The sequence below is a fragment of the Macaca nemestrina genome, chromosome 19 (assembly GCF_043159975.1).
Source record: "Macaca nemestrina isolate mMacNem1 chromosome 19, mMacNem.hap1, whole genome shotgun sequence".
NCBI classification, from domain to species: Eukaryota; Metazoa; Chordata; class Mammalia; order Primates; family Cercopithecidae; genus Macaca; species Macaca nemestrina.
Window position 1 is genome coordinate 59,325,516 of NC_092143.1, and position 13,820 is coordinate 59,339,335.

Below are 13,820 nucleotides of genomic sequence, written 5' to 3' on the forward strand. Positions count from 1 at the left end.
CTGACCAGGTGTCACGGTGAGGAAGGAACCAGATCATAAAAAGTGAAAAAACTGAATTTTAGACAAGAAAATGAGTTCACCAAAGGGAGATCTTCCTCTTATTCTCCAAAATCTAAACTCAGTTAAATAGAAGGTTTTCATACTAATTGGCATCTTTTCTTCTAAACTAATGCTGCACAGAACTCACCATGACCAGCTTACAACCCATATAGTCCCAATTCTTTAAAGATGGCCCATTAGTGAAAAAGAAAATGTACTGCTTCAGAGGCCCCTAGACCTACTATAGAATCACATGGAAGAAGTATACCGAACTACCCTAGTGTCAATGGTGGAAAAAAAAATATGTGTTACTTTAGGACGGATTTTTGTAGACATGTGTCAGTCTTTTCAATGAAACGCTTAAACTTGAAAAGGTAAACGTACTAGTAGAATAACTTTGACCTATCATATTCAGTGAGAAAGTAACTGAAGTCTGGTTGAGGAAATAGAAGGAATCAGTAGTTTATCTGTATGCACTTAATTTTGCAACTGCTTTGAAATCTTATTTTATATTTAGATGAGTTTTTAGTCCCTCATACCAGAAAAATCTCAATTTTTTTAAGATCAGAAATCCCTTTGATGATCACATTTAAAAGCTGCCTCTGGCCAGGTGCGGTGGCTCACGCCTGTAATCCCAGCACTGTGGGAGGCCAAGGCGGGCTGATCACAAGGTCAGGAGATTGAGACCATCCTGGCTAACACGGTGAAACCCCATCTCTACTAAAAATACAAAAAAATTAGCCGGGCGCAGTGGCGGGCGCCTGTAGTTCCAGCTACTCGGGAGGCTGAGGCAGGAGAATGGCGTGAACCCGGGAGGCGGAGCTTGCAGTGAGCCGAGATCATGCCACTGCACTCCAGCCTGGGCTACAAAGCTAGACTCTGTCTCAAAAAAAAAAAAAGCTTCCTCCAAAAAATGCACATGTGCAAAAACATCTATCTACAGCATTTTATTACAATTTCAGAGCCTCACGAACCCCACAGAAGACATGGACCCAGTTAAGTCTTTACTTCATGAAATCTGACTCATCTTCTCTTTATTTTATTCCTACTTTTCTTCCTACTACTGTTTTCATTATTGTTGTTCTTCATCATCTTTCTGAATTATCCAAGGCACATATTTCCTTCAAATATATCAAGAAAATCTAGAAAAAAACCAAACATAGCTAAAATACTGCTCTAAAATTATCAATGATGTCTATTAGGATAATTTCAGGACTATTAAAAAATGAATACATTACCATCCATAACAAATATCATGCCTGTATGGTAACAAATCATCTAAACGAATATTAAAGAATTTAGTTGTCACTTAAACATTATTCGGAAACGTTTACATGCAAACATCTTGATGGTCAATTTTTAAAAACCTTTTATCTGGGTAATATTAACTGACAGTTCCTGAACATGAACAAAATGCTGGACACTATGACAAGCACTTATATGTATTTGCCAATAGCCCTGTGAGAAAGAGACCATTATCGTCCCCAAGTTCCAGATGAGAACCTGAGGCTGAGAGGGGTTGGGTGACATGTCAAAGGCCACACACCTAATACATCATCTAGCCAGGCAGTCTTACTCAAGAAGCCAAATCGTTAATCACCATGCTACACACTACCTCCTAAATGTTTTGGTACTTCCTAAACACAACCTGGACAATCTCAAAGCAACATGTTTACTTGATAAAAACCTGTAGCACTCCTTGTCTTGCAATCGACATTGCACAAGAATCTTGGCATCTATCTTAATAGAGATCATTAATTCATTAAATATAAACTACATTATCTGAGGGACACGGCACTTAACAGTTTATACTTATTCAATATTGGATCACATGTTTTCCTTGTGAAGTATATTATTCCAGTAGTATCAATGAAAAAAAGAAGCAAACAGTCAAAAGCTTGCTTAAAGTTTCAAACTAGTCATCCTAACTCCAAATTTTTGACTGCTATTTGAACGTTATTCTCCCTGAGCTCCCATATTTTATTACTTGCCAAGTTTTACATTTTCTAACTTTAAAATATCTTTTGCATCACCCCTTTCCATTTCTTCTACTACAGCTCTAATTCAGGTCCTCAGTATCTTCAAATCTCACTCCTAAATGATGGCATATCTTAGGATTGTTCTGTCTACAGTCCTTCCAACACAGCTTGTATCTTTTGCTTTGATGGCATAATGGGATAATATAGTCAATAGCCTCTCTTAAAAAGGGACTTAAAATATCTTATAGCCTTTTAAGAATCAATACAAAAAGCTACTTAGATGAAATTCCTGTAACTGGTTATATAAGTGCAAAATTTGAACGTTATATGAAGTTCACAAAAGTTATTCTATTTGTAGTAGTACTAAGGGTAAAAAAAAAAAGTGATAATTGAAGAAAAATTTTGATGATGTAGTTCTCTTATAAATTGGGAACAATGACCCTTGAAGGACCATAAAGAAAGTGAATGTCAAGATAATTTATTATTGTTACATTATCTACTTCATTTTTCACTTTGTCTTACAGAGCTACGATATCCTCACAAGGTACCGAATATCCCAAATATTAATGAACACTTAACAGTGTATAAAAAGCAAGATAAAAAGGGCTGAAACAAAGAGTTGGTGAATTTCTCCTCTACTATTACTTTAATATCAAGAATATTAACCAGAAAGGGCAATACATATGATTACTGTAGAAGGTCTCAGACTTACAAGGTATATGTGTAATTTTTAAAGATTTGCAACCCTTTCTGAAGCAGAATGCACCCCTTTTCCTGACTACCTGGGTTGGTGCTTACCTTATTTCAAAAGGTAACATTTCACAGCTCCTCTTGTGATTTACTGTGGGTTGTTTTCATTGTAGAAGAGCCAGTTTCTACGCATGTCGGTTGGACAAACATTTATACGTTATTGGCGGAAGGAATGAAACCGGCTACTTGTCCAGTGTGGAGTGCTATAACCTAGAAACAAATGAATGGCGCTATGTGTCCTCTTTGCCACAGCCTCTGGCGGCTCATGCGGGAGCAGTGCACAATGGAAAAATATACATTTCAGGCAAGTAATTCCTCCACTTTTTGTTACAAAGTTCAGTTCCAAAGGACTCTCTTGACTTGTATGTCTGTGTTTATTTCACAGGGGGTGTACACAATGGAGAATATGTCCCATGGCTATATTGCTATGACCCAGTAATGGATGTCTGGGCTCGAAAACAAGATATGAACACAAAACGCGCAATTCACACTTTGGCTGTAATGAATGATCGCTTGTATGCAATTGGAGGAAATCATTTGAAAGGTCTTTTTTTGTTGTTGTTTTGTTTTTTTAGTCACAATAACATTTGCATCTCATATTTCTTGCTAAGGGGGTTTCTCCTTAGATAATGATAGTTAATCAAGTAAAAAACATGTTGATCTAATAAAATCTACTCTGTGTAAATTGGCAGTACCCTTGAGCAAGCATTTATTTTGGCTTTTCTGCAGATAGGATTATTTTTTAGTTACCATACACATAAAAGAAATGAATAATGATGTCTACAGAAAATAAGAAACAGGAGCATTAATAACTGAAGAGCACAAACAATTTGTTGTAACAATGAATTCACTGAAATAAATTATTTCTTATCACCAAAGTGGTAGTAATAAATTTTTTCCAGAAAAATTTTTTTTGCAGTAATCATAAAGAACTTTAGTCATAAGTGCACAAAGCTAACATGATTTTTTAAAAGGTAATATTTATCAGATTTTTATGTCTAAATTTAGAATTTTTAAAGAATTGAATAGCAAACCACTTATGATTATCAAATTCTGTTGCTTTTTTCAATAAAAATCTTAAGGCATAGCATTTTCAGAGATATGTTTTGGCACCTTTCCTGCCCCAGATATGTATGTGACTGCAACTTCTTGTAGTTTATGTGTACATATATAACATTATGTGCAAGCATGTAACACTGAATGTGACAGGAAAATAGGGAGACCGATGATATCGAGAACATTATTGAACTTCTTTGGGCCTCCGTTTCCTCATCTGAAGATGAAGAAACTGCTCTATGATCTCTAAAATCTCCTTCAGCTCTGTTAGTCTATGATCCCTGAAATTGAGCTAAATGGGAAACAGGCTATCTAAGTATGGTAGATAACACATATATGTGCATTTACTTTTTAATAGTATATACATCTTTTTAGATGGTTTAGACCTAGATGTTTTTTCTATTTTCCTAACACATGTTTACCTGTAAATGTAATAAAGTGTGAACAGGTGTAATTTTTACGTAGATACTTCCAAGTTCATGTTCATTCAGTCAAGTTCATGTTCAGAAATGCCAACAGCCTAGTGCATGTCTGCTGCTCAGCTTAAGTGCTCTCTCCAGTGGGAAAAGATTTTATTTACTACTGTGACTCTTCCCTTTTTATTCTTTATCTCTTTCAATGGTGCCCTTTCATTTCAAGTCACACACCATTCCTTTATGTCGACATGTTTTATATTAACTTTGTATCCTTTTATGTTAAAATGTGATTTCTTTTCATTTCTTCTGCACAAGATTTTGTCTATATGCTCTAGGATCTTCTCACATTTAAGGTTGGGTTTGGACAGAAAGACTTAGGTAATGACAATCTAAATGAGAAATAGTGCACACACATCAAAACTGGGTTAGCTCAAGGAGGCATCGTGGTGAGGAGAGGATATAGACATTGCATCTAAGCCTGGGTTTGATTCTAGTTATGCACTTTCTAGCTGTGTGGTCTCACTCAAGACGCTTAACCTCATGTCTGTAAAGGAGAGATAATTAATCTTGTCTTTGTGGTTTCTATGAGGATTACAGTCCCCATGTATAACACTGGTACAGAGAAGGCATATATATCTTCAAATGATGCCTCTAAGGTCAGAACTTGGAATTTGCCCAAGTGCCCATTCTAAGTGTATATGTTTCAAAAATCATCATCAATAATCTTAATGGTAAAGGAAAGGAATATACTCTGGAGTTGCAGTGAGCACATTGTTCTGTTGTTTCACCATCTATGTGATTTATTTTCTGTAGGAAGTTAGTAACCAAAATAACCTGTCTACCTCTTCAAGAACAAAAATTTCTCTACTTTCTGATTCATCTTCTCAATTATTTTAAAGAATCCAGTATGTTGGTTACTTTAAAATACACACTGTGATTGTCAGCTAGCAAATATCCATAGCCTGCATTTAACTACAGGAAAAAATAAAATAAATAAAAACATTAAGGGTTTGATCTGCTTGGTGAGTATGAAGCTCCCACTAGGTATTTCTCACCCTTTAAATTAAAGGCAGGGCTCCCGTAGAGTCCAGGAACTTAAGTTGTTCTCAGTGACCTAGGTACTGCCCCAGACACTGGGAACCCTATCAGAAGCGGTAGGAGAAGCTCTTCAGTGAAAGGTACTCAGCCTCCTACTCTAAACCTTGATTCTTGGTAAATATTAGAAACCATTTACATCATCGGAGTTGTTTATAAACATAGTCAAATTGTGAAAAAGGTAAAAGATGCTGAACAACATATTTTTAATTTATCAAAACATTCTGAGAGAGTTAAATATTCATTTGAGGAAAAGCAATACAATTTAGTATGCAAGAGTCTGAGTTCTGAAGCCTCTCCCGGATTCAAATCTCAACCTGTCTACTTACTGACTTGTGACTTAACTCAAGTAATTGACTTTCTCTGTCCCCAAGTTCCCTTATCTATAAAATGAAAGTAAGGACAGGGACTATCTCATAGAATGATGGAAGGGATTAAATGAGTTCATTTAAATAAAGTCTTTAGAAAAGAAAACTAGCATATTGTAAGTGCCCTGTAAAATGCTTGCTTAAACTATTATTTTAAACCTTTTTAAATAAGGTTTTAATAAACCATTTTAATAAGATCTATCCACATATAATCAACCTTTACTAATGACATCTGCTCAGGTATTCTTGCTTTGAAGTAATCTAAAACAACTAGAGTTTCTTTGGGGTTTTTTAGGTCTTTCTGACATTTCTCCCAATCTCAGTGAATTTATGCTTTTGTATCTTCAAAACCATAATTATCTATTTTGGCTTGAGACCTGTTTTTAAAAGAAGGCCTAGCATTGAATTGGGACCCTGAGCATTTATTATTTTGTTGTTCCACTTTGTTCTGTCACTTAGGTTTCTCCCACCTTGATGTAATGCTTGTGGAATGCTATGACCCGAAAGGTGACCAGTGGAATATACTCCAAACTCCCATTTTGGAGGGTCGAAGCGGCCCTGGCTGTGCAGTGCTTGATGACAGCATTTACCTTGTGGGAGGCTACAGCTGGAGTATGGTATGTGTCCACATTTACTGCATGTTCCTTTATTTTGTTTGTGCTTACTTTTTCTGTATCCTTCCAAATGTGTTATCTTCCACACATGTACCTTTTAAAAGTATCATACTTACACGCAAGCAGTCAGTTGCTTTAGGTAGTAAAACAGAATCAGCCTGGTGGCTGCTGAACGGGCTTGCTGGCTGATCAACAGCATGATAAGGTGCGGCAGGTCTCTTTCTCTCCTATCTCTATGATCTTGTGATTCTGGCTTCTCAACTAAAAGTCAAACTGAGGTGATTTTACAAATGGTCTGCAGTTCATTAAGAGAGTCTGAAAGGTTTCTGACTAGTAAGGCATGAAAAATGGAAATTCATTCTCCAATATTCATGAAGTCTATTTAGGATATATGATTTGCCATTGATTTTTCCCCTTATTTTCCCTCTTTATCATGAAATTTTCTAAACATACACAAAAATCGAGATTAGAATGGGCCCTCATTAACCCATCATTCAGCTTCAACATCCATCAACATTTTGCCACACTTCATTTATCCCCTCTTTTAAAATCTTTAGCTCAGGCAATATGAAGTAGATCCCAGATGTCATATCATTTCACCCTAAATGCTTCAGTATTTACCTTTTAAAAATTGTTAACTTACGTAAATACATTCTCCAAAAAATTAACAATAATTCATTTATAACCATTTTATATTCAGATATTTGCCAATGACTTAAAAAAAAGATGTATTTTTCAAATTGATATATCCAAATCAGGATCCAACAAATCTTTCTTATATTTCATCATTATTTCTCTTATATCTCTTGCAATCTAGAACATTACCCAGCCTCTTTTTGTTTCATGCCATTGACTTTTTGACAAAAGAGGGTCAGTTATACAGAATACCCTACATTCTGAAATTGGTTAATGACTTCCTTGTGGAGTCATTTGAAATAGTCCTCCGTCTGCATATTTTCTAGAGACTGGAAGTTAGAGATAAGGGCATAATTAAATTCAGCTTTTTTCTTTTTCCTTTTTTTATTTCCTTTGCTAACGTCTTTCTTCTTTTTTAGCAAGAACACCTGAGAAGGTGGCTTTGTAGTTCAAATTACAGTACATCAGGAGACACATCGGGTCTAGCAGATTACATATTCACTTTTAAAATGATGAACATTTGTATATTTTCCTAATTACCTGTGTTCGTTTTATAAGATTAATTTGGGCCGGGCGCGGTGGCTCAAGCCTGTAATCCCAGCACTTTGGGAGGCCGAGACGGGCGGATCACGAAGTCAGGAGATCGAGACCATCCTGGCTAACACGGCGAAACCCCGTCTCTACTAAAAACACAAAAAATTAGAAGGGCGAGGTGGCGGCGCCTGTGGTCCCAGCTACTCGGGAGGCTGAGGCAGGAGAATGGCGGGAACCCGGGAGGCGGAGCTTGCAGTGAGCTGAGATCTGGCCACTGCACTCCAGCCTGGGTGACAGAGCGAGACTCCGTCTCAAAAAAAAAAAAAAAAAAAAAAAAAAATAAGATTAATTTGGTGATTTTAATAATATTATTTAGTTTTATTTCTTTTGCCTCTAACAAGATTGTGACATAATGTTTTGGGGAGCTTTAAAACATTATTAGTTATATGTAGGCAAATATGTATTGACATATATAACTAGATATTCATATATGCACTTGTTTGCTTGTACAAATTGTTAGCTGCAAGAATATATACATTTGGAAGTAGACATTGGGGCATTTTCAGAAAAATAATTATTAGGTTGGTTGGCTTTTCTGTTTGTTTCCTATGATAAACACAAAGCTGCCTTGGTTTCGGGAGGGAAATGTTACACAAGCACTAGCCTCTAAAGTTGACAAAGAAAACAAGATTAAGGACATTTTATTTCTCATGTGACCTCTTGAAAATAAATAAATCAATATATGAGAAAGTTGACAAACTTTCATGTCCAGTTTACTTTAAACTGGTTTTCAATCCTAGCTCTCATTCTTCACAGTAGCAGAATAAAAATGGAAAAGTGAGACAACAATCTGAAATATCATTGTCTTAACTATTTGAATGTTTAAAGTAAATTTGTTCTTTTTTTTTAAACTTAAACCAGCTGGATAACTTCTATTTTTAGTATATTATTTTTATTTATTTATTTATCTATCTATTTATTTATTTAAGCCAGGATCTTACTCTGTTGCCTAGGCTGGAGTACAGTGGCATGATCAGAGCTCACTGTAACCACAATCCTCCTGTCCTAGCCTCCCAAGCAGCTGGGACTACAGATGTGTACTATCAGGCCCAATTTGTTTTTATCTTTTTTGGTGTGTATGTAGAGATGAGGTCTTGCTATGTTGCCCAGACTGGTCTCAAATCCCTGGGCTCAAGTGATCCTCTTGCCCTCCCTACCAAAGCTCTGTAATTACAGGCATGAGCCATTGGGCCCAGCCAATTTAGGATTTGTTGAGCATCCAGGATCCTCTAGGTATTTATTTGACTTTTATTGTTAGTCACACACACAAAATTTTGTTTTTAATTTTATCAATCTTAACTTTTACCTTGGAATAGAACAGTTTAAAATCCATTGCTTTCATTTGGAATTATTTAGCAAGAATGGAGAACAGATATTTTCTTTTCAATATATTAATAAATGTGATCAGTAACATTGCCGCTGCACTTCTCTGACTTCCTTCTCTAAATTCTCCCTCCTCTGTCATTACAGGGGGCCTACAAGTCATCTACAATATGCTATTGTCCAGAGAAAGGAACCTGGACAGAACTCGAAGGTGATGTAGCAGAACCGTTGGCAGGCCCTGCCTGTGTGACAGTTATTCTGCCCTCTTGTGTGCCATACAATAAATAACACCAGGAAACTCTGGAATTAACGGTATCACATTCTAGGAAGCAATGGCACGCGACATCACTATTATAATAGGAACAATGCATTCTAATGGTACAACTGCCAAAACCCACCCCTGGTTTCTGATGATTTATAAGTAACTACAAAAGGAAGACACCTGTTCTTGAACATATACTGTGTCTGTAACCCAGATCGTACCAAACTTCCTGTGGTGACAGACTCTTCCATTTCAGACTGGTTTTAACTTATCCCAGCTTTACAAAAACTCTTCATGTGAATCTTAACTTTCAAAAGGAGAAAGATAAGATACAGAAGACTGGCCCCAGAGAGACCTGAGATCAGTATTGTGCATTGTAGTCTACCTGCATGGGATCTATGTTGACATTTCGGGGATATTGTGTTCAAGAATGATTCCAAATTTGAGCCAGCAAAATATACTGCATTACAGAAATTGCCACTTGATTCTGTATTCTTAACCTTTGGCTACTTCACAGACTCCATTGGCAACACTGTTATTGAAAATCATATAAGATTAAAGAGAGGCATTTTCGTTTCTATACAACTTCATTTCATACACCTTCTGCCCTTATAGCACCTCATGGGATCAGAAAAGAGAAACATGTTGGCTCTTGTAATAAATGCTTTCTACCCTAGGTTCTAAGCTAGACAATGTCATCATTTCTGTATCCTCAATTTTATCTGAAAGATTAAAACAAAACACATTATGTCACTATTCAGTTCATGGAGGTTGTGCTTTTTCCTAACATGTTATTTACTTCAAAAGACAGGATTGACAAATTCAGTCACATACTATTTTAGAGATTCTGTTATATGATATGTCTGACCCAAATTTAATCCATAATAAAAAAAAATGAGAGATTGTTTTCAGGAATTCAGGGACGAAAAGAAAGAATAATTTCTGTTAAGTACAATTCCAGTTGTCTTTCTGTTTCTAAAACACAGAACTTACAAGAGCCACAGGAGCCAATTATATATAGCACCTGACAAAATACTTCTCCTCTTCCTCACCTTTGGGTGGCTCTAGACACTTGACTTACGATCGTTATTCCCCCAATTCATCATATTTTGTTTGTTATCACCAGAGATGCTTGAACTCAGTTAAGCGAGCAATTGCTAGTTGTCTTGAGGAGCATGAGGAATTCAGGAGCAGAAGGTCAGGATAGCATGAGATAGTCTCAGTGTGGCCAACCAAAAGGACAAAACTGACAGGAATGCACATTCGATTTTCACGCCCTTCAGAGCTTGAACAACAACTTTAGGAGTAAATAAAAGCCTAAAATATTTTTTAACCATCCAGAGATGGCGTTGAATCCTTCAACAAATGTGTCATTCAAAACAATAATTAGGGAAATCCCACAGATGAAAAATGCCTTGGTGATAAGCTTTCATGGCAGAGCACGTCAAGATAAATGGGTATACTGGAATCCAATGCCGTTTCTACAGTAAAGTGCAATCTTCATTGTTTTTGTATTTATTTGTATGTTCAGATCCAAAGGATCCGTTGTAAAAATATATATATAAATATATGTATATCCAGTGCAATCAACTTTCATTTCTTTTTCCTTGAAAACATATGAGTATATAGAAAGAAAAGTTACAGTACTCTGTGGGAAAATCTCAGCTGACATCATGAATAGAACGAGGTCTGTTTCAGAACCTTTTGTTGTCAACTGTCACTGTTTCTTCCAAAAGTCACAGTTTATACAAGAACATTTGCTTTCCTTAGACTTGTTCTGAATTTTATTTTTTATTTCTCGCCAAAATAAATAAAAGCATTTATGAGAACTATAAGTAAAGCTTTCTGTATTTCAGAAAGACATAAGTTACTAGAAAGTGAAAAGTGAATAAATAAGTCACAGAGAATGTAAATTTTGTACAGTATTAGAATGTGTAAATGAAGCTTGCTTGGAAGGGGAAAACTTTAAATAAAAACTTTATGTACTAATTCAACTGTTTCTCATATCCTACTTACATAGCATATGTATAAATCTCTACATTAAACTGTTTGAAGGTTTGTGATATGTAAATGCCTAAATATTTTCGTTCTGAAGCTATGATTTACAAGTGTATTTGGCTTTCTCACAATATGTAAATGTATACAGTATGGACAGTGCTAAAATTATGGAATACTTCTGGAAAAGGTTGTCAGTTAAAAATCATATGGAATCTGATGTTTTCACTACAAGGGTGTTACAATAAGACATAACTTACCTGAGATCAAATAACTAAATATTTACACACATTATTAGAAGTACCATATGTGTTAACAAATACTTTTTAAAGGATAATGAATCACACATTTTATTAAATCAATGATCAAATACATAGTATTTAATTTTATTCTCTTTTAAAGATCTGATGAAGTGGTTGTACAGGGCAATTAAAGGGGCTATGGGAGACATAGGGGGAGCTAAGGCTTGTAGGTGAGGGTAGTAACTGGGCAACCTTCCAGGCAAAGAGCTATGTAAGATCAGGAGCTAGGCTCGGAAGCCTGTAAACTTGGGGGAATTTACTTTAATGCTTCCCAGACAAATCTATCATTAGTGATGATTAAACTCAGAATTAAAGGATCTTTTGATCCTCCCTAGTATTCCACGAGAAAGAGTAATGGAGTTTCTTTCTCCTTCCATTGGATCTTCTCCTCCACATACTAGAGTAGCACACTGAAAGAAGACCCGTCTCCTGAGCCAAAGGCTGGTTGCTGAAGTGCTTCTCCAAATCCCCTGAAATACCCAAGGCTCCGGTGCTGACTAAATATTATGAGATGTTAAGAAGACATGCTTATCTTTTCCCTAATCTCAAGAAACCACCTACTTGGTGTCCCTCGCTAGATGGTACTTTCATGTTTTATATTTAGTTAGTTAATACTTGAAGGAATTTTGGGTAAAGTGGAAATATACTGAGGGGGCAAAAAAAGATATTTTTTCTAAGAATACGTCTTAAAACTGGCTAAAACTACAGACCAGAGTTTTTAAATTAATTAAGCTGTGTCTGTGAGCTTGAAATTAGTGTCTGCATTTGTTCTATCCTAGTCAGTCAGACGCATATTTTCCCAGCTCTTTGACACTTATATCACTTAACAAACTATATCATTATCAACATGGTAAGTATCAAGTATTCACTGAATATATCCCAAAGGGCATCATTATAAATGCCAGATTTCTGATTAAACTTAATTCTTCAGGTCAAAAGAGTTTTAAAAAACAAATAAATAAGCTAAAATAGGATTAGTAAAGCACACCGAAGCCAACTAATACACACTGATGAGAACCTTGATAGACTGAGTTCTCACAGAAAGGACTGATCATGACTGATCATGCCTGACTTTCTAGAAGCACCTAACCTTGAGGATATGAAAACTTCGGTGGGAAATATTATGCCAATAAGAAGAAGCAGAAGGGTCTATGGAGGAATAAAATATTCAAATGCATAGTATATTTGCTTTGTGTAGCTGTAGCTATATAGTGCTGCTCTGAATTGTAGAATAAATATACACGAAATATAGGGTGGGGTGTCTTTATGGAGGTTATCTTAGTCCATTTTGTGCTGGTAGAACAGAATACCTGAAAGTGGGTAACTTATAATGAGCATAATTTACTGGTTCACAATTCTGAAGGCTGAAAAGTCCAATACCAAGTTTCTGCCATCTGTCCAGGGCCTTCTTACTGTGTCATCCCATGGTGGAAACCAAGAAAGTGAGAGACCCAAGAGAGGCCCAATGTGCCCTTTTATAACAGCACCAATTCCACCCACGGAGGTGAGACCCTGTGACCTAAACACCTCTGAAAGACCTCACCTCTTAACATTGTTACAATGGCAATTAAATTTGAATATGAGTTTTGGAGGGGACAAACATTCAGGCCATAGCAAAGGTATTCTATATTTGTTGACTCCATAGGCTTGGTGCAATAACAAAAAGTGCATTTCTAGATATGCATAGTAAAAATGTGCTTCAAGAACCCAACACAAAGTTTAGAATAAGAAAAATTTTCTGTAACTTGAAGCTTGAGTGGCCTATTCTATTCTGTTCATTCTATTCTATTCTAGGTTGTTGCTTAACTTATATTAAGGACCCAGTAAATGTTAATTCTCAACATTAGCAGCAGTAGTATTATTTTAGTGTATTTTAGTTCACTAATGATGCTAAAGACAGGACAATGAAGTAAATTAATGTATGGGACTGTCTATTCCTCAAGCACAGAAGAATTATATCACTTCAGATAGAGTAATAAAGTGATCCTTGATTGTAATCTCCCTTTCCCTTCTTTACTTATTAAGCTGACTCTTATTCTGTGGCCTTCCAAATCCCTTACATACAACACAATGATCTGTAGGGGTAAGCCGGGGAAAGGTGAACATCTGGTTGCAGGGAGATAGCAGGCTCTTTGCTTCCAATCACGTTGCTTAAATCTGGAACATTTGACCCATCAGTCGCCTCAGGTGCACATGTTCACCATAATACCAGTCCCACAAAACCTGCCACCAGCACCCAAGCATACCATCGAAACCTGAGAATCACCCCACCTCATCTGCCACCACTGACATCTGTGCACTCTTCTTGGAGGCCGGAGAACAGGCCCACCCAGCACCACCACCACCACCACCCACACATGTCACCAGGGGCCTGGAGACTGCCTCACCCAG

At 36.4% G+C, this 13,820-nt stretch overlaps 2 protein-coding genes across 3 annotated transcripts in view; one reads left to right on the forward strand and one right to left on the reverse strand.

The window, feature by feature from the left end:
• The window catches only part of LOC105498372 (kelch like family member 14), a 101,014-nt gene extending 89,888 nt beyond the window's left edge, over positions 1-11,126 (forward strand). For both annotated transcript variants that reach the window (XM_011770443.2, XM_011770445.2), the window contains exons 6-9: positions 2,882-3,072; positions 3,154-3,312; positions 6,163-6,320; positions 9,018-11,126. In XM_011770443.2, coding sequence (XP_011768745.1) covers positions 2,882-3,072; positions 3,154-3,312; positions 6,163-6,320; positions 9,018-9,158 — 649 coding nt within the window. In that variant the 3' untranslated portion in view covers positions 9,159-11,126. The remainder of the gene's footprint in view (positions 1-2,881; positions 3,073-3,153; positions 3,313-6,162; positions 6,321-9,017) is intronic.
• LOC105498364 (uncharacterized) overlaps positions 1-13,820 on the reverse strand; it is a 308,776-nt gene that overhangs the window by 62,304 nt on the left and 232,652 nt on the right. The window lies entirely within an intron of this gene.